Source organism: Lepidochelys kempii, chromosome 4, assembly GCF_965140265.1.
Source record: "Lepidochelys kempii isolate rLepKem1 chromosome 4, rLepKem1.hap2, whole genome shotgun sequence".
Classification (NCBI taxonomy): domain Eukaryota; kingdom Metazoa; phylum Chordata; order Testudines; family Cheloniidae; genus Lepidochelys; species Lepidochelys kempii.
This window is the reverse complement of record NC_133259.1, coordinates 15017416-15045264: the sequence shown is the minus strand read 5'-3', so window position 1 is coordinate 15045264 and position 27849 is coordinate 15017416. Positions and strand designations below refer to the sequence as shown.

Genomic DNA, 27849 nt, shown 5'->3' with positions numbered 1-27849 from the left:
GGTTTAATCAGCTCCCTTCTTGGTAACAGCAGTGTTATAGGTCAAGGTCTTGGCCTATTCCACTCACTGAGCCTCTAATCAAAGGGACTGTCATTCTTTAAGGCATTGGGTTAAATCATGCTCACCTCTAAAAAACCCCTTGAGAGGCTAGGGGTAAAGCTAAAGGCAGGAAGTTTCTAAGGCATCGTCTCATCACTGAGACTGGGTTCAGAGCCCCATTGAATGGGTAGTGGGGAGTTGTCTTCCAATCCTATGAATTGTGATCCACATGGAAATCCCTGAATAGGATGGTGCTTCTTTGCTATCCCCTGGGCCCATCTCCGTACTATCCTCATGGAAAATTATCTGGAACTATGCTGTCAGTGTCTTCCTGCCTTCACCTGGTACCTACTGACTTCATTTGAGAGAGGTTCAAAGTACGTAGTAGGAATTAATTTTGTCGCGGTGAGTTTCCTGGGAAACCATTCCAATAGATGAGCAACACATCTTCAAACCAGCAGAACCTCAGACATGGGTATTTGTGCAGAGGGCTTTCGGTATGGATAGATGGGGGGTGAGTGATTCCCCTCTCTTCATCAGATATCGGGCCATTTTAATAGATTTTCTGTTATGTCCATTCCCTCCATGTGAAAGAGCCCTTTTATTCAGATGTCCCTTGACAAATTGCTGCCACTGTGTTGCTAACTATTAGGGTCAGAACCCTAACACAAAAGGGTAGGATGGGCAATAAGTTTATTTACCCACCAAAAGTACTAGACCTGATTCTAGTCTGATTTCCACCAATTTTACACTGCTGTAACTTCAGGGGAAATACTGCAGATTTGCACCAGGGTAAGTGAGAGGAGAATCAAGCCCTTTTAATATTTAATTCTCCATTTCCAGTGATCACATTCATTTTTAAATTATCTTATACTGCCACTTTCAGACTGTGGTAGCTTTTGTACCAAGAGTATTTTGCTGAGAATTCAAGACTGACTTTTTCTTATTTCCATATGGTCTGTGTTAAACATATGCTACACTTTATATTTAAAACTAGCATCACTATATAGATATATATAACATCTTCATTATCAAAAGCTTCTGTGTCCTCATTGTAAGGGGTGGGGAGAAAGAAACTTGAAGATAACTTAATGATGTAAAACTAACTTTTTATAGCTCTGGAGAAAACAAACATCTGGTTCTTGTTTCACAACATGTATCAGACTTGTCAGAAAAGCCTAAAAATGACTGGTGATCCAGTTGTCCATCCTTGGAGAGGAGCAGGGGAAATTGTCTGGTTATTTTATTAATTCAACCTTTGAATGTTTAGTTAAGACTTGAACCTGGCTTTGCTGAAAAATGGCAGTGATATGAATTTAAAATGACCTACCTCTGACATATGAGTGCAGAACCATTCACTACACTGAGAAGAGTATTTATCAGGCATGTCATCTGAAGGCAAAGAGACCGCATTTAACTGTCTTTTCAGATAAATTCTGTAACTGTCCATACTGGTAAGACCACAGGTCGGAGTGACGGGTCAGCTCAGTAGTTCTAATGCCATTGTGCCGTGTCCATGGTTCAGTTGACAAGGTGATGAGATGCAGTAGGTTTTTGAATTAGGACATGCCAGAGAAAAGGTGACTTGATATAGAGGGATATGCTACCGATTTCCCTTCTGTGCCACTGCAGGGAAAATTTCTCCTCTGCGATCTGCACTCTGGATGTCTGTTGCCTGTTTTCCTCTCTGCATGCTTCCTATTCTTCACAATGGAAGTTCCAGCCAAATTGAGACCCGGTGTAACTGAGGGCAAATGCACACCAGGAATAAATGTAGGCCAGTGACTTCAGGATGGGCAAGAAAGAGATCCATCTTGCAGAGTGGAGATGTGCAACCAAGTATTAACGGGCAGCATTTTTTGTATTTAAGTCCAGCCGAATATTTTTGTTTTTTTGCAGGGTGGGGTGGTGAGTGTTTTTAAGGGCAAGATTTGGCATTTGGATGTACATGCAGCTCTCACTAAAACCATATTCTTTCCATGGGACCTGCCCATGTGTTTCGAAAAACAGATTTCAGACTTAGATTTTGTGAAAGGTCATAAAAGATGCTAGTCGCTAATCTGATGCACCATCCTTTCTGCTCCTCCTGTTCATGGTATTTTGTCTCTGTACGTTCCGGTTGATTGGTTTCTGGTCACTTGGCTGTTTCTTCACGAAGCACCAAAGACTGCCCTTGCACCTGTGATAGCCCGTTACAGTCAGAGGTGTTTCACAGTGTACGTGAAGTCCGACTGTGGCCTGTGATTATTTTTTGATGTAATACACATTAAGGTTGCGTAGCTAAGCCCCCAAAGGTCAGGAAATGTCAATAGTAAGGTGGCACATGTAACCCCTTTCTGTGTATTGTTACAAGGTAGTCCTCATTCCAAAATCACAGTACAATTCTCAACTAATTCAACACATCAGAGAGTATTTTCTACAACCTTAGATTCACATTTTGTTACTGTGCAGTTCTCTGTTTGTGCCGAGCTGAGACCATGCAAGTCTTTTGTACACGAGGGTCACAGTAGTTGGGTGCTGCTGCGGACCATATGGTGCAGCTTATTTCGGAGGGTAGGGGCGTGAAAAGGTCACCTTTACATTCCCCTGATCCTGTGCTGGCTGTGCACGGATCCTGGTCTTCCAGCATACGTAAGAGCAACCTAAAGTCTGCTTTGATTTGTGCTAATTGTCCTATGAGGCTGTTACATCAAAGTGCAGTAAAACCCTGGATATGCCCCCCTTTTCTGGCCCTGTCCCCTAAATCATGCAGATGAGTGGTAGCCTGATCCTTGAACACAAAGTGCCAAATCCTGCATTGCTTGGGGGAGGTTGTGCTAGTGGATAAATGCTCCCTCCTTTCAACTCAATTCAAATCCTAGATCCCAGTCACAAGTGAAAATGGGTTTAGTAATTTCATCTTTGTCTCCATTTGTCAGCATCACAAAACCAACATATTTACTTAGATTGTAGCTGTTCAGAGAAGGGTCCGTCTTTGTGTTCTGTGTTTATCCAGTACCCAGCACAATGGGGTCCTGGTCCATGGCAGAGGCTCCTGTGTGCTGGGGTAACACAAATAATTTCTAATAATAATTTAGCACTGTTCGAACTAGATCCAGGATTGGATTAACAGAGAGATTTGCGGGTCAGGAAAAAGGTAAATTGGCAGAGATGTGTGTGACCCTTCACAGCACCTGGCAGTATTCTATCTAAAATCAAGGTAGTTCTATATATACATCCTCTTTCATAAAAACTATTTGTTCATAACAGGAAAAAGAAAAAAAGTAAGTAAGGGGTTGATTTGGCCCCAAGCAAAAATATATTCGGCATAGTTGTCTTCAGTGTGGCTTTCCATGGGAGTTTTATTGATGAAGGATTTAAGGCTTTGGCCCAAGCACAAAAGTTTTAGAGTTGCCACTTTCAGCACAGTTCAGAGCAGGGAGGATATTTTTTGTCCAATATCTCTGTACTTCAGATATGGAAGTTTGTGATTGCTAATCCACTTTGGTTAAAACACATGCCTAATTATGCATCATGGGGGTTTGTCTGCAGTTAACCTAGGAGGGAATGTTGAATCTTGGACGTGTGCTCATTGTACCAGAAAAGCCGACATTGGTTAAGCAAGGGGAGGGAAATAGCTTGGCATTCAGATTCTTTACTGGACCCAGTGGTCAATGTCATTAACTCTGAATTCATTATAACTGCAAGGGATCCAGCTATCGGATATCACTGTAAAAGCATTGGTTGGTGAAGGGACAGCTGGATCACAGTGGCATCTAGAGGGCTGTTATTACAGTATGTGTTTGTGCGGCAGAGCAAGATTTCTGCTGAGACTGTCTTTCCAGCCGCAAAGCAATCCAAGTCTAAGCTGTTTAGAATCATGTTATAGCTGTGTCTTACCTGCTATGCCAGTGGGCTTATAAATCACACTCACAAATGGGAATTCACTGAGGTCTTGTGAACATTTTGTAGCAGCTACACATTTCCCCACCATTTCTTGAAATTATTTTTTCATAATCGTTACAGAATTTATTAAAAATCACCTGCTTAACATTATAAATGTGCATGCCTCTTTACAAGTATATAATGAGAAGCTTTCTCTGCCTAAAAAGAAAAGGAGGACTTGTGGCACCTTAGAGACTAACCAATTTATTTGAGCATAAGCTTTCGTGAGCTACAGCTCACTTCATCGGATGCATGCTCTGCCTACAAAGCCTTATCATCTAAGGGCCAGATTCTGTAAAACTTTATGGACCAGATTGTCAGCTGGTATAAATCACTCTAGCTCCATTTACTTCAATGAAGCCTCCGGCAGCTGAGAATAGAGTTAGTCTGGAGAAGAGAAGACTGAGAGGGGACATGGTAACAGTTTTCAAGTATGTAAAAGGTTGTTACAACAAGGAGGAAGAAAAATGTTTTTTCTTAGCTTCTGAGGAGAGGACAAGAAGCAGTGGGCTTAAATTGCAGCAAGGGAGGTTTAGGTTGGACATTAGGAAAAACTTCCTAACTGTCAGGGTGGTGAAGCACTGGAATGAATTGCCTAGGGAGGTTGTAGAATCTCCATCATTGGAGGTTTGTCGGAGCAGGTTAGACAAACACCTGTCAGGAGTGGTCTAGATCAGTGCTACTGAAAGTGGTGATCCGTGAGCCATCGGCTGCTGGTCTGCGCGCACATTGGAAAAAAAAATTGCCAGTCCCTCATATCAGATAGCTGGAGAAGCACTGCTCTAGATAATATTTAGTCCTGCCGCGAGTGCAGGGGACTGGACTAGATGACCTCTCAAGGTCCCTTCCAGTTCTGTGAGTCTATGAATATAGCCCTGTGAGAGTCAATGGGATTAGTTCTCTGAGTAAGAGTTTGTAGGATCTGGCTCTTAGACATGAAAGCCAAACAAAAGTATAAAGGTTCAGGAACAGTAGGGTGTGGAGAGAGAAACGAGGAGGAAGAGAATGCAGTAAGCATTCCTGGAAGAAGTGGGATTTAAATAGGGATTTGAAGGATGAGAGAATAAGACCGTGTTTCTATAGGAGAGGGAAACTGCTCCAGGGTTAGGGATCAGTGTGAAGTAAAGTGTGAAAGCAAGAGTGGGAGATAGATAACGAAGAGAGCAGTAGTAATAACAATTATATCTAGCTTTTATATACCACTTTTCATTAGTAGATCTCCAAGCACTTTACGAAGGAGATAAGTAACAATATCCCCATTTTTAGATGGGAAAACTGAGGCACAAAGCGGTAAAAGTTTGGGTGATGCACAAGAAGCAGAGGGTAAAAGAGCAGACGTGTTAGTTATGCTCTAGAGATGTCTGCTCCAGGAACATTATCACCATGAGCCCGATTTGCCATTTTCCACTTATACAAAAGAACAGAGGGGGCCTGATCCAAAGCCCATTGAAGTCAATGGAAAGACTCCCCATTGACTTCACTGGGCTTTGAATTGGGCTCATGTTCCACTTCTACAGGGCATACAATTTTATGAGCGTGAGAACATGTTACTTTGCTACAAAATGTACTGGGATCGTTTTTTAAGTTAGCTCCGGAAGCTCATGTAAAAAGACTGCTTTGCACGAAAGAGCTGTTGTCACTATTTCTTCCTTCCTTTTTGGCAAAAAATGGAAGTATGTAATGTAATGGAGGGGTGAGCAATCTGTTTTGTGAAGATGTTTTTTACAGCTTCTGTTGTGGCTTTTCGAAGCTCACATTATCTAATAGCGTATTCTCACACTTTCCAGCGTTCAGCCTTTGCAGATATGATTGTAATGCACTCCACAAGGAGCTGCAAAAAGAAAATAATGAAATTATAGGAATAAGTGTGAAGTAGGACCCCTTTTTTCATCTGCAGATTGGTTCCAACAGGGAGCCCTCCCTACACTGAATGGGACCTCAGGTTGTTGACATTCTGCTGCCCTTCCCAGCACGGGGGCTGTGAGTGGGTGTGACTCCAAAGGTCCTTAAATGGACAATGGGAAATGAGCAGATAGATTCTGTTTGTCCTGCTGATCGTTCCTCCTTAGCCTACTTAGCCTGAGCCCTCACAGAGAGTCAGAGTAATAGGGTCTGAGAGAGCTCTTCTTCCTGCCAAGGAAACCCTCCCAGAAAAGTTTAGAGGAGGTCGGGAAGGAAGACTTCATCTAGAATTCTCAGATATTTTCAACTTCTTCTAGAAATCCCCAGAAGATGTAAAAATTCCTCCAAAAGAATGCAAGGAAGAGTCCAGAAGATGTCACACGGAATTGAATTCCTCTGCAGAATCCTACTCTTCCACTTCCTCAATGAAGGATGGGGAACTTCCCAATTCACAGCCCCAAATATCAGATTGTGAATCACAGGGGAGAAAATTTTGCGCAAGTTATTTGACCCTATGCCCTCCATGACTAGACACTTTCCCTCTGGCAATGAGAAGGAACTTGGTCTCGCCCGCCAAGGGCATACTTAAATCTGAATGGGAAGAACCCTCCATTAGTAGTCATTTAAAGTGGTGATAAAGTCCTGTATATTTCAGAAGGGTCAAACTGTGTCAGAGTATTGAGCATTCTTGTGGAGGCAAAGTGTTCCCTCGTGAGGGAGCCTTTCTGCCAACGGATCAGGTGCATGGGAAAACAAAGAAACTGGTGGGACAGAAACATGGCCTCCTCATCCTTCCCCTTTGCATCAGCAATACGAGCCTGGTATAAGGAAATCAGCAGACTCCTGCCCCCTAGAGATAGGAGACCTCGAGCTCTGCTGAATAAAATATTCACCACGTCCTCCTTTTGAAGCAGATGCTACAAATGGATAGAGTTTGATTCTCCCCTCGGAACCAGACAACCCACCTCAGCAGCTTGTCGATGCGTCATCCTCTAGACCCGGAAGGCCGATTCACAGGAGAAGCAGCTTGTCACAACCATTTCCTTCTAATGCAGCAGATTATTTGTAGAACTGCTGAAAAAAGCAGTTGCAGAAAACTTGGCAGAGGATAAGAAATTCCTCCCCTCTCCGTCACCAAAACCTTTACAGGCAATTCAACAAAAGCAGGCTGAGCTGTGCCTGTCATGTGGACCAATACCATCTCATTGTTTCATTGTGCTCCCCCTGTATCTGCCTGCCTCCCTTCTTATACTTAGATTGAAAGCTCCTCAGGAACCCTCTCTTTATCGTATGTCTAGCAGGATGGCACTCCGGCTTCTAGATGCAAACAAAGACAAATAATAGTAAACAAGCTGGAGTTCCTTTCATTCGGTAGATTAAGCAACCCTTACTCATCCTGGTGAGCATTTACACCCACAAGTAGTCCCACTGATTGCAATGGGACTGGTCATGACTCACGGGTGATGGCGCTACTTGTATGAGCTCACCAATCTCAGGAAGGGTTGCTTGTGTCTTACTCATGCTAACTTTGTAAATGCTATTTGAAGCTGGAAACAGTTTAGCAGAATTTTTCTGCACTGTGTGTGCGCATGTATGAAACTTTAGAGGGAATAAGTTTGAAACTATATCCATGAGTTGTGGCCTCTTAATGATCAGAAATCTTGGGAAAGGTTGTAAGTTTGGTGCTGTGCGATTTATCAAACTATAAAGCCTTTTCTGTCCGGGTGTTCACAAGGTTAAACCACTGATAAATGTGTACATGAGGGTTTTATACACTGCAGTAACAGTGTTGAAATGTCCATATGTCCAGTTACAAAATAAGCATTATTAGTGGGGCGGAAATGCTGTTAATAGCGTTTTCCAAAAGCTACCAGTGTTCTGAAAACACTGGAAATAATGCTCCCGATTCCCCCTGCCTTGCACCAAATTTTGTCCTTTACATCTGTACAAAGTGGGCATAAAATACCACCAGATCAGAATGCTAGCATTTTACAACCACCCACTCACTTTGTACAGGTGAAAGGCTCCAATGCAGCAAAGCATATAAGCACATGCTTAACTTTAGACACATCTGTATGTCACACTGATTTCAGTGGAACTTAAGCACATGTTTAAGATCTGTGCTGAACTGCTGAATCAGGGCCTAAATGTCTTTATAAGGTGGAAGGCAGGAGAATCAGATCCAACGGTGCTATTCTCCCCAACAGTTGTTAAGTAACATCATAAGATAAGAATGGCCATACTGGGTGACACCAATGGTTCGTTTCACCCAATATCCTGTCTTCCAACACTGGCCAGTACCAGATGCTTCAAAATTCGGCATCATATTAGTTATCCGCCAGTCATCTGATACAGAGGCTGGTTTAAGCAATAGGTTACATACCACAGTTAGTAGTTCTGCGATTTCATATTTGAATTCCTCCAGAACTCTTGGGTGAATACCATCTGTTCCTGTTGACTTATTACTGTTTAATGTATCAATTTGTTCCAAAACCTCTTTTACTGACACCTCAATCTGGGACAGTTCCTCAGCGTTGTCACCTAAAAAGAATGGTTCAGGTGTGGGACTCTTCCTCACATCCTCTGCAGAGAAGACCAATGCAAAGACTTCATTTAGCTTCTCCACAACTTCCTTCTCTTCCTTGATTGCTCTTTTGGCACTGTGATCGTCCAGTGGCCCCACTGAATTTTTGGCAGGCTTTCTACTTTGGCAGACTAAAAAAAAAAATTCCTGTTAGTTTTTGTGTCGTCTGCTAGTTGCTCGTCAAATTATTTTTTGGCCTACCTCATTATACTTTTACACTTGACTTGCCAGAGTTTATGTTCCTTTCTGTTTTCCTCAGCAGCCTCTTTTCCTCAGATGCCATTAAACTTATTTTGATCTTATCTTATCTTGCTTGGTGACATTTCAGCCAATAATTAATTTTTAGAGAAAGGGGTAGTTAAAAAGGAAATGTTATCCACAGTTTCTTTAGTACATAGGCAGCTTCAGAAAATAGTACTCATGCCAACTTTTTATAGCAGCCATAATACTGGGAACTTTGGGCAGTTCAACATCATTGTTGCTACAATAGATTCATTGCTGAGTTATTCTGTTAAAATACTGCACAATACTGCAAGCCACCGTTCCCCAGGTACTAAATATCCACCAGAGTATAATGGTTCATGATTCAGGACCTGATCAGGTCTTCAGATTAGTCTCGTTTGTTCGTTCTTTCGTTCGTTCTTTCGTTCGTCCTTTCGTTCAAGTTGCATGGGTACCTAATGAGAGTATCTCTATAGTCAGAAATAACAGCTGGCAGGTATAGAACTCAATGAATGTATGGTGGATTGTCTTGAGTGTAATAATAAAACATACACAGGGATTGGAAATTGAATATTACAACATATGTAAAACAGTTGAGCTTCAGCTATAACAGATATTTGCAGCAATATGCATCTGCAAGAGTGGTAATGTTAACACTAAAACCTTGGTAGTGCAGTATGTTGTTTTTTATCAACAAAACTGCGTGATATGATGTTCCCACTTCGTCAGCCCTTGACACTGGGGATTATTTGAACCTCTTTTGTTAGTTAGAGAGTGCATAAGGCAGTGAGAGATACAGAAAGGAACACCAATTTAAAACTTTAAACACTGTTTACAGCTGTACGGAACATGGATGTTCAGTAACCCCCTTTCCAAAGTAAATGTATAAATCATCTATTGGTATTTTTAAAAAACTATAAACTGAACTCCAGTTGTATGCTCCAGCTTGTCAACAGATATTTACGAGGTGAGTGTAATATTATAACAGTGAAATACATCCAGTGCAGGGTGCTAGTAAAGAGCACAAGAATGTTAATGCCAGTAGAATTTTAATGCCCTGTAGACCAGGCAACATGACACTTGCTCTAACTGATATTGCTTTTGTTGGCCACGTGAGAGAGGAAATCAGTGATGTCAGTTTCTAAATGCTGTAACACATTTGGAGTCTGGTACTTAACCTGAAACAGATACGTCAGCACATACTGTTGTCCTGTTATCAGTCTGGAGCTTGATCTGCACCACAGACTTAGGTTGATGTAAGGCAGCTTATGTCAACCTAACTATGTCAGTGTCTACACTACAGCCTTGCTCCCACCGATGTAAGTGCCCTAATACACTGACGTCATAATTCCACGTACACGAGAGGAGTAGGGCTTATGTCGTTGTAGTAAGAGCAACACAGTGTCTGTGTAGACGCTGCGTTCCTTACATCGGCTGTTGGCTGTCTTGGCTGGAGTCCTGAAATTAACAAGAAAGCTGGCTCCCCAGCCAGCTTGCTGCCCGGTCTCCATCCAACCCAGACTACTACCAAGCCTCCGTTTGGGCTGCCACCCGGGATCCCCACAGGGAGCCCTGCTGCCCCCGCAGGTCCCAGCTCCCTGCTCCTCACTGGGAGCACAGCAGCTGATTGGACTCCCAGTGTGGATCTCCCTGCCAGAGGCAAGAGGCTCTCCAGCCATTGTATTCCATGTCTTTCCCTCAAGAAAAGACCTAAACAACCCAGACCCTCTTGAAAAGAGCTAGATTTTGGACGTGGCTGACATGGATTTGACCTTCCCAGTGGTGACACCTGCCAGAAAGTGAAACTAAGTCCAAGTGTTGTTTGAGTGATGTGGACGATGCTCAAAAAAATTAAAATTTGGGGGGGTCCAGGTTCTCAGCTGCTGGAAATCAGCATCACACCAGTGATCCCAAGGGATGTATGGAAGAGATGTAGAGAGAGACCACTTTTTTGGGTTTTGAAACTCAGAAAACTTTTCAGAAGAGCTCGTTGATGAAGAACTACAATAACATTGTGAGAATAGGGTTTATATAAGAGACAAATCAAAAAAGCTGATTTGAAAGAGTAATAGTCCAAAATATTTTCTTTTATTTTGACTGATATATCTCATGGTTAGATGGTCTTTGAGGAATTGGCTTGGATGCACAGAGCTCACGTGAGTAATGGTCACCAGCAGCTGTGCTTCAATCCACAGATCCAGGCATAGTGTACCCCAGGTGTGATCCGCCCAGGTTCCAAATACCTCCTACAAAATGTCCAGCATCCTGAGCTCTCACTGAACTGGGCAGGAAGGTTGAATTTGGACTTGGGAGTTGATGATGGGTCCTATCTTGCTCCCAATGAAATCAATTGGGGTTTCGACGTTGACGTCAGTGGGAGGAGGGTAAGGACCTAAGTGAGCCAGGCTGCTAGAAAACAGCTGACATATTGTATGGCAGAGCAATAATTAAAAAAAAAAACAACAAAATCTATTGTGGAAAACAAGAGTAACAAAGAATTCAGTAAATGAAGCTGCTTGAAGAATGAAATTGTTTCCATAAGGGATAAACTGCATGCCGAACCATTCAGTCATGAACAGGGAACATTTTCCTAGGCTGACTGACAGCAGCTCAATGTATTAAAGCAGCAAAATCAGATGCACAAAGCACAATGTACAGTTGTGTGACACAGTGCTTGAGATTATACAGTTCAGCACTGGAAGAGGGATGGATAACATAATCCCTTCCATCCCCAGCTTCCATGATTCTCCAGATTTACGCCCACGTCCCCACCCCTCCTTTTGAATTACTAGAGAATATTGCATGTGAAGCGAAACATAGAGAAGAAAAAATATTCAGGGATGGTAGGTAGGGAGTGTTTCTTAAGACAAGACTAGGCAGGAGGACTAGGCAGGAGAGTCCAGCTATGTAAATAGTAAGAGAATGATTTCAAGACCTATTCAGAGTTGAGCGTAATTGCTTCATTCAACTTTCTGTGGTGCTAAAAAGGAGTATGGGGCTGTCAGCACAACTGCACTTATAGGATGGTGGTGTGATAAAGGGATAACAAACTAAAAGATCTTATTGGAACCCTTGTAATAACATTAAACAGCCAGCTGTGGGTGCAGGGTTTTGTATAAGAGATTCTTGCTTGTTTTTACTACTGCAACCACATCGTAGATACCTTTTAAAACATTTATGAAACATCCAATAAAGAAAAGCAAAACAGAAAACTTAAGATATTTGGTATTCACAAGTTAAATAATTATTGATTTCAGGATTAGTGTTCCTTTCTTTCATTGCCATTCGATAAAGTCCTTCATGGAGAAAGATGTTAAATTAAGAAGTCTCTTGCAGGTACTAAAAGCATTTCTTGGGGGTGAGGGGAGTCCATCTACTCCTGGATTTCAGTTTAGTAGTTTTTATTGTGAGGTTTATTGTAAATATGACAAAGGCAAGCACAAGGGGAAATGAGAAAAGATAGGAAAGGGGAAACATCTGTCTCCCTGGTGCTTGCTTGATTTGTGTGCAGTAGGCAAGATATAGGGTGCTGCCTGGTCAGTTACAGTCAGGTGTGCTTTAACCTCAGGACCCTGCTGGTTTCCTGGTCTGGAAAGACATCTGGCTGGCATGCTGAAGCCATTCCCACTGACCCTCCTTCACTCTGGGGAGAGCTGATTAGTCTGCCTTAGCTGTCATGCTGGTCTCAAATCATGGAATTCATTCACTTCCAAAAATGGTCAGGCTTGGAAATGATTAGACAGAAGCTAAAAAATAAGAATAAGAAAGGGAGGAAAAAATAGGGAAAGGAAAGCACACGAGGGAGTGGGATATACCAGGAATCCACATCCCAGAGGTTGCTTAGGGTTCAGCTGCTCCGGTGGCAATGAGCTGACGTCCACACTGGTCTATCTGTGGCCTGGATAAATCAAGGGATTCCCCCAAAGTCCAGAGGGTAAGGTGCTGTCACTTGAATGAGATTGAGATTCCCCAAATCTGAGGGTTTTCAGAGTCCCCCAAAGACACTGACCATGTGTCTCTCTCAAAGACATCCAGACAAGGTGTTTTGTCAACCACACCATCTTCTCAGTTTGACCAATCAAAAACATTTTCAGGTGCCTCAAAGTTAGACATTTCTTTCTGTTTCAAGAAATTCTTAGTGTCCTCCCCCCCACCGTGTGTTTAGTATTATACATATGTATATAAATCAAGAGTGCCTAGAGTTTATGGATAGACATCTTTTCAATGTTTTGCATAAATGTAAATATAAAAATTAGTTAATGTACAGTGTTTTGGGCAGATAGGGCACAACTCAACTGAAGGAATGGAGTTTCACCCTGTTCCTCCACTGTGAATTTGGCCTCAGAAGTCTTATATAAATGCTAAATGATTCACACACACACACACACACGCAATTTTGATTCCTTTATGGTTAGAGTCAACAGATTAGTTGAGTTCCAGGCTTCTAACAAAGTGCACTCCACAGGGTATTCCTCCCCAGTATACTAATTGCGTTGTTCCAGTGTAACAGCTGTTCTGTAGGTCACGCAGGAAAAGGAATATGGCCATTTCAACAATAGACATTCTTTTGACTTTTTTGCATTGGTACCTTGTGCCCTATTGTGCACTTTGACACGTTCATCCGTTACCTTTGAAAGCAATGTGTGCCAAGGACGTGTACCCTTATTGCCCAGTCAGCTAAGAAGAAACATTATTTTAAGATATTCAAATATAGCAAATGATTTCAAAGTGATATAAAATGATCATTACTGCTGTCTGCATAAAACTGTTACTGGATGTCTCTCTCTCCTTCTCCCTTTTTTAAATGTTCAGCATATTCTGTTCCTACAGGAACTACAATTCATCCACAAAACAGTTCTGGTTCTTTTTTTAAAATGTTGACCCCAATGCATCCAAGCAACTCCCATCTCCTGTGGGTAAATCATGGAATGCTTGCATAACTCACTTTTTAATTACTGTAGCCCTAAGACACTAATTTAGTTCAGTTTTATACTGATTACATGTTGGTATTGTTAAGGTTTATGACCCAATGATTTACAAGGCATGATACATCTGAATTCAAATTGGTTGTATTGATTGTTTAACTGAGTACGGTAACATGAGTGAAACATTAAGCCACCACATGGGCTGGCAGCGGGAACATGGCTGTGATGATAATTCATCTATGTTATTAGGTTCGTAGTGCAAGCAGGCTTTAATACTGGATGCCAAAAATAACTTAGGTTTTATACACTTTAACCAAAGTTCAAATTGGTCAAAACAATAATTTAATATTCTGATGTCTTATTTTAATTATCTAATAAATATCACCACCCTGTTACATGAGGGATTTCAGAGGAACAGCCGTGTTAGTCTGTATTCGCAAAAAGAAAAGGAGTACTTGTGGCACCTTAGAGACTAACCAATTTATTTGAGCATGAGCTTTCGTGAGCTACAGCTCACTTCATCAGATGTTTACCGTGGAAACTGCAGCAGACTTTATATACACACAGAAATCATGAAACAATACCTCCTCCCATGAGGGAGCCTTTCTGCTGATTTAAAGCAGGAACCTGGAAGCTGCAACCAAGACTCCTGGGTTCTTTTCACAGAACCAACTCTCACTCACTGTGTGATATTGGGTAAATAATTCACGACCTGATTTTCAGAGCCGGTGTGCACCTGCAGCTCTCCATTGACTCCATTTGGAGTTACAGGTGCTCAGCATCTCTGAAAATCAGATTCTTATCTTCTGGATGCTTCAGTTTGCCCATCTATAGGACATTGTATTTTTTATGATTTATTAATATTTAATATTGGCAGCACAGGGCTGTTTTGATAGTTAATATTAGTAGGGTGTTATGAGTCCTCTGATGAAAGGTGCTGTACAAATAGTCAATCCAATCCCCAGTGCCCTACCTGAATATCTAGCTGAGAGCTGGGATCTGCACGTGAGAACATGAGAGGAACCTTCCTCCAAAGACAGCTTTGTCTTTAATCTACTGGCCCTGGCCCATTTTGAGCACCGAGGGCAACATATCAGCTAGAAAAATTTCATTGCTACCACGTTAGGCAGGTGTCTGGTAGTCACCACTAAGGTGGATGGAGATGCTGGAAGTGGTGTAGTTTTTCTATATCATGTAATGTTTAAACGTTATCAGGTGCCCAATCCAAACAAAATCATAAAATCACAAAAAGGGCCGTAACTCATAGAAGTGTAGTTTAATTTTGACCAAAATTGGTAGAAAACTTCTAAATACAATTGATAATCATAGAATCATAGAATATCCGGGTTGGAAGGGACCTCAGGAGATCATCTAGTCCAACCCCCTGCTCAAAGCAGGACCAATCCCCAACTAAGTCATCCCAGCCAGCGCTTTGTCAAGCCTGACCTTAAAAACCTCTAAGGAAGGAGATTCTACCACCTCCCTAGGGAACCCATTCCAGTGTTTCACCACCCTCTTAGCGAAAAAGTTTTTCCTAATATCCAACCTAAACCTCGCCCACTGCAACTTGAGACCATTACTCCTTGTTCTGTCATCTGGTACCACTGAGAACAGTCTAAATCCATAATGCAACTGTTTACTCAAAATAGTACTGTTCTGGAAAGTTTGGGAAATATTTAGCCCCAGGTTTATATATATATATATATATATATATATGCGCACTATCTGCTGGGCCAAAGACATAAGTATAACCATGTGCTCTAATGTAACCTCTACCTATAACTATGAGCTGCTGAATATCTAATGCAACACCCTTCTGAGCTATATTAGTCACAGAAATAGTCACAGTAATTTGCAGATAGTTGAAACATTTCTACCGCTCCCCTCAGAATCTGTGTCTGACGTGGTCAATGCTCTGTTGCTAGTCGTCACTGTCACAGTTGCATGCATTGGAGCACATCAGACTTCTTGCATTTGGACATTTCCTCTGCAGGCGCTCTCACCATACTTGATTGATTCTTCGTTTATATAATTCTCACCACCAACAACAGTGTATTGACATTTTAGTCATAAGACCATAAGACTAGCCATGCTGGGTCAGACCAATGGTCCATCTAGCCCAGTATCCTGTCTTCTGACAGCAGCCAGTGTCAGATGCTACAGAGGGAATGAACAGAATAGGGCAATTTCAAGTGATCAATCCCCTGTCTTCAAGTCCCAGCTTCTGGCAATCAGAGGTTTAAGGGACACCCAGAGCATGAATTGCATCCATGACCATCTTGGCTAATAGCTATTGATGGATATATCCTCCATGAATTTATCTAATTCTTTGTTTTAATCCAGTTACACTTCTGGACTTCACGATGCCCCCTGGTAATGAGTTCCACAGGTTGATTGTGTGTTGTGTGAAGAAATACTTCCTTAAGCTTGTTTTAAACCTGCTGCCTATTAATTTCATTGGGTGACCCCTGGTTCTTGTGTGATCTGATGGGGTACATAACACTTCTCTAGTCACTTTTCCCACACAATTCATAATTTTACAGACCTCTGTCATATCCCACCTTAGTTATCTCTTTTGTGAGCCGAACAGTCCCAGTCATGTTAATCTTTCCTCATATGGAAGCTGTTCTATACCCTGAGTCATTTGTGTTGCCTTTGTCTGTACCTTTTCCATTTCTAATATATTTTTCTGAGATGGAGCAACTAGAATCACATGCAGTATTCAAAGTGTGGGCGTAGTCCAAGGATAAATGTTCATCAGCTGATCAAACAGCTCCCCAAAAGTTTTGTACTTGGCAGTATCAGTACACACCATCTGCAGAAGCACCATGAGGTCAATAATAGCTAATATGGGCTCCTCAGATGCTGATAGCTCAACTATTGACAGATTTTTTTCCAGCCAAGACTGTGTGTTGCTCTTTTGGGTCTTTCTTAGAGATCCAAGTTGAAGTGGGACAGGTGCCAGTTTATACTTCATCTCTGGACTAGCCAATAATTGTCCACCTGCTGAATATGTGACGATCAATAGTTATTGCTTGTGCTGTGTGCATCTTCTTTTGTTTGATTGTTCTGTTGAGATTTCCAAATGATTTGAGATTATGCCCTTTTATGGGATCAAAGAGGTCTACCTCACTCCTTTGCAGTCTACTGCTTACAAACTGCTTTGCTTGTTGTGTACCATTCTCTCTCATAATGCACAAACTTTCTGCAGTTTCAGGTGGGTCCACAGTAGACATAGCAATGTTCACAAGTGACTGTTCATTGTCTGAGCTTGTTCCAGGTTCAATGTTAAAAGGATTCATCATACTTTACATCTCAACTTTTATATTATCTTGGACACTTTCATCTGCTGCCACATACTTTGTGGTAGCTTCTTTGTGGAGATATGTTGCTGAAGGCTGCATTCCACACATTTGTTTTGTTAGCTGTTACAGCTGCCTTAAAATGTGCAGTCAGATACTTGGTCAGAGCTTTATCTTTTATGCAAAGATGATGGTGCTTCCCACAGTCCTTATTGAGAGACTGCTTGATGGCCATGTTATGCCATACACCACGGAAGGTTCTGGCAGTCCAGTACACTGCTCCCTATCAATGAGGGCATGATACATATCTGGCTTCTGCTCCTCTGGAAGTCTGTTTTTTGCTACAATTGTACAACCCCATCTAGTATAATTTACATGGCCCCGCTGGAAGTCAAGTGGAATCATCTCTGCAAAATATCTCAAGCTCTATGGACTTGGTATTGTCTCTCTTTGCTGCTACATAATCCATCAGTAGTTGGGTGGGAGAAATCCATTACATAGTTTTCCCAGAACAGAAATATATCTGAACAATACTTTTCTTAAGTAACGCAAGTGTCCATGGGATGGTGGAGTGATTGGGTATTGTCATGAAGTCTGCCCGAGCATTCTGTGCTTCCACTCTGAGTGCCTTCTCCACATCTTCAAATACTTCAGTGCATGCTCGAGCTTTCTGCAAGCTGCATCTCTACTCATCTTCTGGAAGCACATCATTGTTTATGGAATTGCCTAGTGCCATCTATTTCAAGCAAGTCATTGCCTCATTCCTAAGCTTGTGGATTCTAATGCCATGCTTTCCCCTTATATGCTTTCCCTTTTAGAGCATGGCTGATGAATGAAATGCCATAGATATTGCCTTCTACAAGGATGTCTTCAAACCCATTTTCCTGCATCACACTGCCTATATATCCATGAAATTCATGACACAATGCATGTTCCCATCTCAAGGTGGTCATTGTCAAATTTGTGTTGATTCTTCCATTGAATCAACTGTGCTTTGCAGTAAATTATTTCATCATGTACAACATAGGTCCAGTATTGGCCCAGAGAGTGGAATGTATCCTGAAAGCATTTCATCATGGTGTACGCTATATTAAACATCAGTTGCCGGTGCAGGGATCATTGGACAGTAGCCAATATTCATAAAATATAAAACAGACAGACAAACTTTTCTCAAGTCAGTCTATTCTACAAATGACCACTATTCTGATGTATTACATGGTACAAACACATTCATACAGTCATGTTACTCCAGAACTTTGCTTTAACTGAAGGCAAAAAAGTATGGGAAAATGCATACAATATATCACCCGGGGCTAAATATTTCCCAAACTTCCCAAAACAGTACTACTCTGAGTACATAGTGGCATTAGCAATTGTATTTAGAAGCTTTTTGCCATTTTTGGTTAAAATTAGAGTATGTCTCTTCGAATTATGTTTCTTTTTGTCATTTTTTGTGATAGATTGGATACCTGATAACGTTTAAATATTACATGATATATGTTCCTATCGTATGGTAGCAATGATATTTTTCTAGCTGATGAGTTATCCTAACTCATTAATAAGACCCCTTTTAAAATTTGGCTACTACATCCTGGAGGTTTACTACAGTCTTCCTGGCCCTAGAGCCTCAGTAGGGTGGAGGAGAACTAAAACTGAAGGATACAAGGCCATAATAAATAATAGGGCAGATCCCTTCATCCACCCCAAAGTTCTTTGCTCAGCTTCTGAGGAAGCCACTACAGAACTGGGCACCTTGCCATGCTTCCCAAATCTCACCACTTCTAGCACAGTGGAACAGAACTGGTCCCACTCCAAGGGGAACCTCCATGCTGGAGAAGGCGGAGCAGGATTTGTAAACTATACACCCAACCCTGCAAACCTGCAAGTTAAAGTCCTTGCGTGAGTATGGGTTTGAAGGATTCCATCATCCTTAAAAAAATAAAAAAGCACACGATATTACATGTATTCAAAACCTAGCTTTTTATTGAGTATGTTTATCTAAGTGATCTATTTACTCTTAGGTCATTTCCTTTTAACTCCTTGCTTCCCTTGCAACTATAAGAATGATCTAAATGACTGAGCCTCTTTTTTGTATGTTTTCCTTCTGTGATTTAAAATTATAAAGTCAAAATGGCTTATATTTTCCTGTAAAAATAACAAATACATTTCAGCCATTTAAGTAGCAATTTCAACTTGCCTAAATAGGAAAAAAAGTAATAGAAGGTTATTGTAGTACCTGTTAACATAATGAAGTGCTAGCCATGGGCCTGGATATCCTGGTAGCAGAATAAAGGGGGAGAAGTTGTTTGCTAGCCAAGTGGAAAAAAGAAAGAAGGGAAAATTGTTTTCAGAAAACTAGCCTTTCAGATGTGGCCCTGATTGCAGGCACACCGATCAGATGACCCTCGGTGGCCTAATCCCTCAACTGATAGTTCTGCATCCTGCCATTGTCCATCTTCCCTGTCTGATGAGAAGGGCTGATGTGTAAAGGAGAGGAATAAAATATAGCCCCAATCCCTGCTTGCTGTTCACTGTGCATGGCACACCGCTGATGTCAGAAGGGCTCTCTGTGCAGGAGTGCAGCCCAGGATTAATATCAATTTGGTAAACATCTTTGGAAACGAAGAGTGTTCCACAGATGTTTTGGCCATTTCTGTGGCAATTTTAACATATCTGAATAGGGGGGAAAGTCATGATAATCTGCATGTTGCAGTTACTTGTAAGAATTTGCTTCTTTCTCCTCTTCCTCATCTGTATTGTATATAAGGCAGCATTCAGTGGAAACAATTATGTAAATGTATTAAACTTGCAAAGAAGATCAAGAAAAAGGTTTGCTATCCTTCCCATTTTTATCGACAAATAGTAATTGATAACGTATGTACAGTAAAACACTACATGTTAAACTGTTTAATTACAACAGGCCCCTTACATTGGCTTCCTTTGGTACCTTTTAATGTGCCCATAGGGTGTGGGCATTATAAAGATGCACTCCTTGTCACATTCTATTACCTAAACATGAAACTTGTTCTGTACGATGTTGGCATGGGGTACTTGCAGTTACATTAATGGCAGTACAACATTTCTGACCTTCAAAGTAATTAGCATTTTCACTGTTTCATCCTGATTTCAGCTGTCGTATGTGAGCATCAGACTGTTCACAAAAGATTGCTTATTATATATATTTTTTCCATTTAAAATCTCTCATCCGCCACTTTTTCGATAAGAAAATAAGAATAAAGTTTCAGGCAAATAAATAATGACAGTTACAACTCCAAGTGCAAGTACCTGACGATACATAAAATACACCAGCTAGCATGGTGATAGCCTAAGGTACTACCAGATGTGGGTTCATAGATAAAGACTGAGAATCAGCTCAGGCCGTAACTCCAGGGGTAGATTGGCTGTGTAGGCAGAGGCCAAACTTTTCAAAACTTAGGCACGAATATCCATAACTTTCAATACCCTCGTGACAAAATATTGGCCAAAGTTCTCAGCCCCGTAAGAAGGAGAGTACTTGAATGCTTTCTAAAGGTAGCACTTTTGGCTAACTCAGGAGCCGGGTTGGTTGGCTCTGGAGGGAGTTGCATCCAGTGCTCCGTAGCCTCCAAGATGATTCAAGGTGGAGACTTGAGCCTGAGGAGCTAAGGGGTGATCTTAGTACCCTTAAGAGTTTGAAAGCCCTTTCCTGCACCTAGACCACATGTCCTTTCCTGCAGTCTGCAAAGTTCCTGTGGGCCAGAAACAACGCTTAGGCTGTTTTTACTCACATGCAGGGATTTCAAGTCTGATCTCATTCTAGTTGTTACATACTGCTTCCTTCTGCGCTGTGTGACAGAGGGGAATATGTGACTCTGTGTCATCTTAGGACACTTTCTCTCTCTACAGCCATTCTTTCACTGCAAGTATGTGACACTGTAAACAAAGTTACTTAAGCCCATCTTATTTCCTTTGTTAGATTTTGTTAGAAAATATTTGAAAATAACTTTGGGGAAAATGTTCTGGTTGAACAATATGGATCCGAAATTCCCTGTTTTCTCATCCTGGAAGTATGAGATAAATTAGAAAGTAGTAATATTTTTTTTAATAAATCTTAGCAATGGGCTTTTCAAACAATATTTTAGCCATTTTTGAAAGGCCGTTGTCAAGAAGTTTGCATAGATTGTGTTGTTAAAAACCAAACAAATGCTTAATTTTTTTCTTAATTTCAGTAAAATTAAAAAAGCTATGTAATGAAACCAGTGTTTAACCTTAAAAGGTCATGAAAATAAACTCAAATTAAAAGTAATGTGACCTTAATTATGATGATAAAATAAAATGTTTATAGTATTCTAGGAGGAAAAAGTTAATCCTAGCCATTGTTTTGGCGGTATCCTTTGTACTGCTTTAGTGAAAGTTGTAATTGCTGTGTTTGTAGTTGTAACATTGTTCCTGTTATAAACACCTATTCACAAGAAATTTGTCCATATAAAATTATTTGACCAAATCATATCAGTTGTTATTTTGTTCTTGCTGTCTAGCCCACAGTAAGAATGTAAGACATTCCTGTGGGGTTTTTTAATTACTGAATTTTAATCAGAATTAGCTCTGTTTCAGGACTGTTCTGCTTTCAGAATAATTTGAAATATTTTTTAATCAAATAAGGAGCCAAGCACACCTCCAGTTTGATATAAAAAAGGGGTCGTGGGTGGCCATCAGTAGGCCAGGTTGCAAAGCTGCCACAACCCCACTTACCTGGGGATGGGTGGGGGCATCAGAAGTCTCAGCAGCCACAGAGGTGGGCAGTGCTGGCCACAAAGAAGACAGTGCTAGGGATTTCATTGTCATAGCAGCTCCTCTCAGAGGCTATTAGTGGCACAAAGCAAACAGAGCCATGATAAGAGTTAAATCTAACCTTTCTGATGGGATTCCAGTGAGAACAGAGATAGAAATACAAGTTGCCCTCTGCCAAAATTACTCCTCATCTATGCTATGATTTTGGCTGGTGCAGGAGGGTGGAGTTTACCAGATTTGCTGAACATGGTCCACACTTTGAAGTCCCTTCTATGGTTAGATCGTGTGTCTTTCCCTATAACTAAGGAGTTATTTTGTATTTAGAAGTGTTAAAGCCAGTTTTTTTTTTTATTGCTAAGCAAAGTCTTCACAAGGTCTCATTGATTCTGTGCAAGAAGACCTAGAGTAGCATATTTTACTGAATACAGTCATTTTAGTCCTTAAGTAAAATGTTGGTGCACTAAAACACATTTTAAAGACTGACCCAGAATTGTCCCTCCCTGACTACATTTAAATCTGCATACAAGGAAAAATAATCTAAGTAGTTATCCAAAATTCATATACATTCATGCACCCGTAAATATATCTAAAGAACTACAAGGCTGTGACACAAAACAATCAAAAGCAAGAATTTTGCAGTGAAGGGTAAATTCCAACATGCTTGTCTTCACCTAAGGTACACTGGGCCTCTCCTCAAAACTAGTTTCTGTAAATGTTTTATTGTCTATTTTTCACATACCATATCACACTTTGGTGTGAATTTCCTTGCTTTTATTGTTTCTTTAGTGGTAGCTTGGTTATGGGAATTTGCATAGAGCTTTTGAGATTTATGCTCAAGAAATGCTTTGCCTTTTACTACAGCACTCACTTTGTTATATTTAATTTTTTTTAAACTGTGACGCAAGATGTGAAAATGTACGGTGCCTTTTATCTTCTACCTTCAATGGAATACTTTAACGCTCACACACTTTATCTTCTCTCCATCTTCTCTGCATTTACAGTCAACATTGTAGCAGCAAGGAAACACCTCAATTAATCCAACCTTGCATTCACTTTGTTATATTTATCACAAGAAAAATAGGACAGAGACTCATTAGAAAAGCATTATGAAAAAAAAGATTTCCTTGGTCCATGCTGCACTGTATATTTATTCTTCCAGTTGATCTGGAGAACACTGCCTCCTCGCATACCACTCAAAGTCTGACATCTGTTTATGCTTGCTCGAATGGTGCCAAATAATGCTAAGTTACTGTACCTAGTACCCAGGTACCCTTATTGTTAGAAGTATTTTAACCAAAAAAGTTATAAATTAAATGAATTAAACATGAAGCTTTGCCCTGATTTTCCTGAGGACTCAGTGCATAGTTTAAAAAAAAAAAAAAGAAGAAGGAAAGAAACAGTAATAGTGCCAACAAATCATTTAAAAAAGGATCAAAACACTGGTATATCTGTTTACTCAAAAACTAGCTCATTTTACCTATGATTTACTTTTAAATGTCTCTTTTAAATGAATTCAAAGGCATCATTAATTATTATTATTGTAGGATAGCTCTAAAATGCGCTGAGTGATACAGACAGTTAAGAAGACAAGATCCCTGATTTCTCCCCTCACCCCCAAAAAAGCTTAAAAGCATCTATGAACTAAAATTATTTTCGAAAGGCCCTAAGGGATTTAGGAGCACAAGTCAATGAAACTCAGTGAAACTTGTGCCCCTAATTGCTTTGGAACTTTTGAAAATCTCCCTCTGAGTGTGCACGGATCCTTTAATACAAGATTGTTCTAAAAATGCAGTTGTGGTTAATCTGTAAGCGAGATGGGGGGAGTTTGCTCAGCACTCAAAAATGAAAATGGATGTCCAACCTGGGTGCTTTATGGCAAAGGAGACGCTCTATGGCAAACACTTGAGTACTGGTGCCTGCTGGAAAGCCCCACACTGCGTTGACTTCTGATTGAGGAACCAGACCATGATTTTCTATTGCACAGCCGTACCCAACGGTATCAGTAGGTGAGGGGGGAAAATAATCTTTTCACTAGCAGAGGAGCTTGAGATGAAATATTCCACCAGTGCTGTGACTTAGGCCATGTCTACACGTACAGCGCTGCCGCTGTACCAATGCGGCTATGCCCCTGCAGCGCATCTGGTGAAGACGCTCTATGCCGATGGGAACTGTGGAAGCTATGTTGGTGGCTGACATAGTGCTGTGCACACGAGCGCTTACATCGGTGTAACTTACCTCACTCGGGGGGTGGTTTATTCACACCCCTGAGTGACCTAAGTTACGCCAACATAGGCTGTAATATGGGCATAGCCTAACTAGCAGACGTTAATGACACCGTATCCATTTTCGGAGAATACTAGAACTGTCCCTAGCAGAATTCTGAACTAAGCTTCAGTACAACTTTCACTTTTACATCCTGGAAAAGGAAGGTGTTGCTTCTTTGCAAGTGAGACTTCTTCAAAGGGAGCTCCTTCTGGGAAGAGTACAACACAGCTGAAGAACGGCCATCAATACGTGCTCTGGCCGTGGCCTTAAGTAAAAATTGTTTTCCATTTTAAGCTTTTGGAAATAACTAGTCTCTTCTCATTGCTCACCTCCCAACACGATGAATGACTTTTGGACCAATTCATCCCTGATTTAAACTCTCCTAAAGTCAGTAGAGCTACACCAAGAATGATTTGGCCCATTGCATTTAAGTTTAGATAAACCGATCGAGATAAACCTGACAGTATGGGGAACAGTTTCAGTTTGGTACAAAAGGCTGGGTGTAGATGTGCAGCTCTGGTTATTTTAAATAAAATTACCAGACCTGCATCGACCACACAACATCAGTGCTTTACTGGCAGTCATGTTTATTTGGAGCAAGTTTAATGGGAAATATGTTGTCCGTTACAGGGAAGATCTCCAATTTTGAACATGATCTAATTTTATTGTGTTTAAAACAGAACAACAATGTTGAGTTTGTGTGTGTTTCTAGCAACTATTCAGAACGTGAAGACTTGTTAAATCTTCCTTAACAATGACCTCTGGAGGATCCAAAACATGGCAGTTCTCTTCTCATTGCTCTTAATAAGGAAAGTGTATAATAAATATGTACACCAAATGTGATGGAGTGCCATGGATGATTTCCATCATTAAGTTTTAACGTATTTGTTTATGCGTGTTATTTCCAAAAGCATACACATTTAAGTCATTGTTTGTGTGTGACACGTTAGCACTGATATTCAAGGATCCTTACTTTGTATTTATTACTTCACTCACCAATAAAAATTGTCTCTTTGTTTTTTTCTTCAGGGCCGATGTGTTAACTTTACCCGCGTTCAGACTCAGTAAAGGAAGCTAAGAGGATACGAGGACGAAAAACTTCCACACTGCCATTTTCTAAGCAACCGAAGACAACTGAGCACGTTCCCAAATTTCTTCGATCAGCTTGAGCCTCTTAGCTCAGAAGAGTTTTCCATTCCACTCTTCCACGAGCCAGTGTTATTGCACCAAGCTCTTGTGTTCTACTGCATTACAACCGCACTCCATGATTTGCAACAGTGACAAAAAGAGAAGCATTGACCTGCATGCTTAGGCTTTGATAGAAAATCCAGTACGCATGTGCGGGGGGAGAAAAAAAAACGACCAAAGATCATTTTGCTTTGTTTTGATTTTAAAAGGACTGCAAATTCTCAGGACGCAGTGTGCTTGTAGTAGAGATGCAAAGTCTCTCAGATGCAACGATGGCACTTGTTATTTAAATAGGGACTATTAGCCATAGGCGGAGGGTAAAAATTCCCACTAGGCTAAGCAAATGCAAAAGTTCATTGCCTTACAGCTATGTCAGATCACAAAATCCTTCTGAGTCCCCCATCGCATTGTGCCTTACGGGAACCTTCTGACTGGAAATCTTGTCATTCTAGCACTGAAAAGTGCACACACATGACAAAATGTAGACAGGGTGCCTCAAGGTATTGGTAGCAAGCAAGACTTTGCCCTTTAGTTTTTGAAGACACCTTTCTTTCATTATGCACCCAGGACAGGAAGAAAATTAATAGAGCGTTATTCTACAGAAAGACAGCCTGTAACCAGAGATCTTGAGCAGAGTTTGAGGGACTGATGCGTCAAGACCTTGACACTGTGGCTGGTGGTTTTTTCCCCTTTCCTGCATTCAGAGTTCAGTAGCGCATAAAACATCATCATCTATAAACATACCTAGCAGTTCTAGGCTTATGTATATTTTTTTTTTTTTAGATTAAAAAAAAAAGCAGTAGCCACAAAGCTGGTATCTCAGGGGTTTTTTTCCCCCCCAAATCTCCAAGGGCTCTTCAGCGTCACAAGCCAGCAACTCTCTTTGCATGAGAATTTCAAAGTTTAATTAATATAATTAAAAGCAACAGCAAGCAGCAGCCTGTGAAGATTTTGCTCATCTTTTTTATGCCTTTTGACATTGAATGACCTATTACTGTATGCGCATTACCCGGTTTTCGAGGGGGCACTGTGCATTGGCTACGATTCAGCAGTGAAAAAAGACCTCCTTTCATCAATTTACAAATTAAATTTACAGGAGCGCTGGCCATCACAAAACATTGACAATGTATGTATTATAATTTTTTAGAAAAACCAGCGTCGTGTCACGTCGCCAGTGCCAAATTATGTTAGCGTGAGCGGAAACACTGTGGGGGAGGAAGGAGGCAGCAGCTGAAGAAAAAGGCTCAAATGATCCAGTCACTTTCGATACTGTACTTCAGATGCAAAATGGATATTCGAGTCGAAACCTGACAAAGCGCGCCGGCTTTGATGTGAACTGGTATAGACAATGACCAGTGGCTGGGTCAGTGGGATGTCTCTCTGCGAGCAGGGAGGCTTATCAAATGACACTAAAAATAAGTTCAACAACCATCACATTGGAGGGGAAAAGGCGAACATTTCACATTTGGTGGGCATGCATGTGCGCAAGATGGAAAGAGCGATGCAAAGCGTCCTGGTCTAATTATCCCCTTTGTGCTCTTCATCGAAATTGCAAGGGACACAAATAATTCTCTTGGTTGATGTCCAAATTTGCGGCACTGCCGAAAGAAGCCTTTACATATATCCACTTGCTTACATCTTTTGCTCGAGTTTATTTATGTCACTGGTATCATCATCATCAGCCATGTGTGCACAAAGATTATAAATAAAATTCTTAGATAAGTGTCTGTGATCGCTTCTTTTTTTACTCCCTTTGCAGTTAAAGCATAATTTTGCTGGCTTTACAGTCTCCCTAGCTACTAGCTTAAAGTGATAGACCCACCTTCCTGTGGCATCACGTGTGTTCCCAAGAAGGCATGTCACAGGCTAACTCAAATGGCTACTGTCTATCCCACAACTATTTCAGATTTGCCAGATGCTCCCATATGTATGATATGTAGCATTAGCAATATAAATAGAACAATAAAATGCCAAAAGAGCTTTCTGTCGACTGTAGCATTCATAGAATTCTAGCTCCCATTCCAATGCCACGGTGGACTTCTTCTTCTTCTTCTTTTGAAGAGGAGGAGGAATGACTTGCTGTGCGTATGTACAAAAGAGTGATTTGTTTTTCATCTCGACCAACCACAAGCAAATCTTCACTTGATTTCAAGCTACTGGTTAAATCGATACACTTTTATCCCTTAATTCAAGATGACAATCCAACTGAATAGGTTTGCCAAACCGCAGGTGCAGTCCCACACTCACCTCTAGAATTGTGAAGCAAAACAGGCAAATGTTCTTGGGTCAATCAGGCAGAAAGTTAAAATAAACCCTTGTTTTCAATTTTTAATGAGATCCCACATCTATTTTAAGGTACATGGAAAATAGTCTTTATTTACCAACAACAGTGCACATAGAAAGCCAGGTTTTCTGGATGAAATAGTCTATTTCAAACTAAAACAAATAATTTAAGAAGATTTCTTTTCTAACATATCTTCTGTGTATAAAATAATTTTTCTAATATATCCATATACATATACATGTAAATTCCATGATCATGTCTTGTTCTCTATGGTTGTCTACCCAGGATTATTAAAAAAACACCAACATTTTGAATTTTTCATAGAGCAGTTGATGCTGAGCAGAATTTTTTTTCAGAAATCTGCACTGGTTTCCCGTTCTAAATGCTGTTATGTTATGATACGTTACACTTTTGACTCATTTGAAGAGCAAATCTTAAGATCTT

At 40.8% G+C, this 27849-nt stretch overlaps 1 protein-coding gene across 2 annotated transcripts in view; it reads left to right on the top strand.

Moving 5' to 3' along the window:
• ANTXR2 (ANTXR cell adhesion molecule 2) overlaps positions 1–25491 on the top strand; it is a 172451-nt gene extending 146960 nt beyond the window's left edge. For both annotated transcript variants that reach the window (XM_073340477.1, XM_073340476.1), the window contains one exon: positions 24963–25491. In XM_073340477.1, the coding sequence (XP_073196578.1) occupies positions 24963–25001 (39 nt within the window). In that variant the 3' untranslated portion in view covers positions 25002–25491. The remainder of the gene's footprint in view (positions 1–24962) is intronic.
• Positions 25492–27849: the final 2358 nt, after the last annotated feature.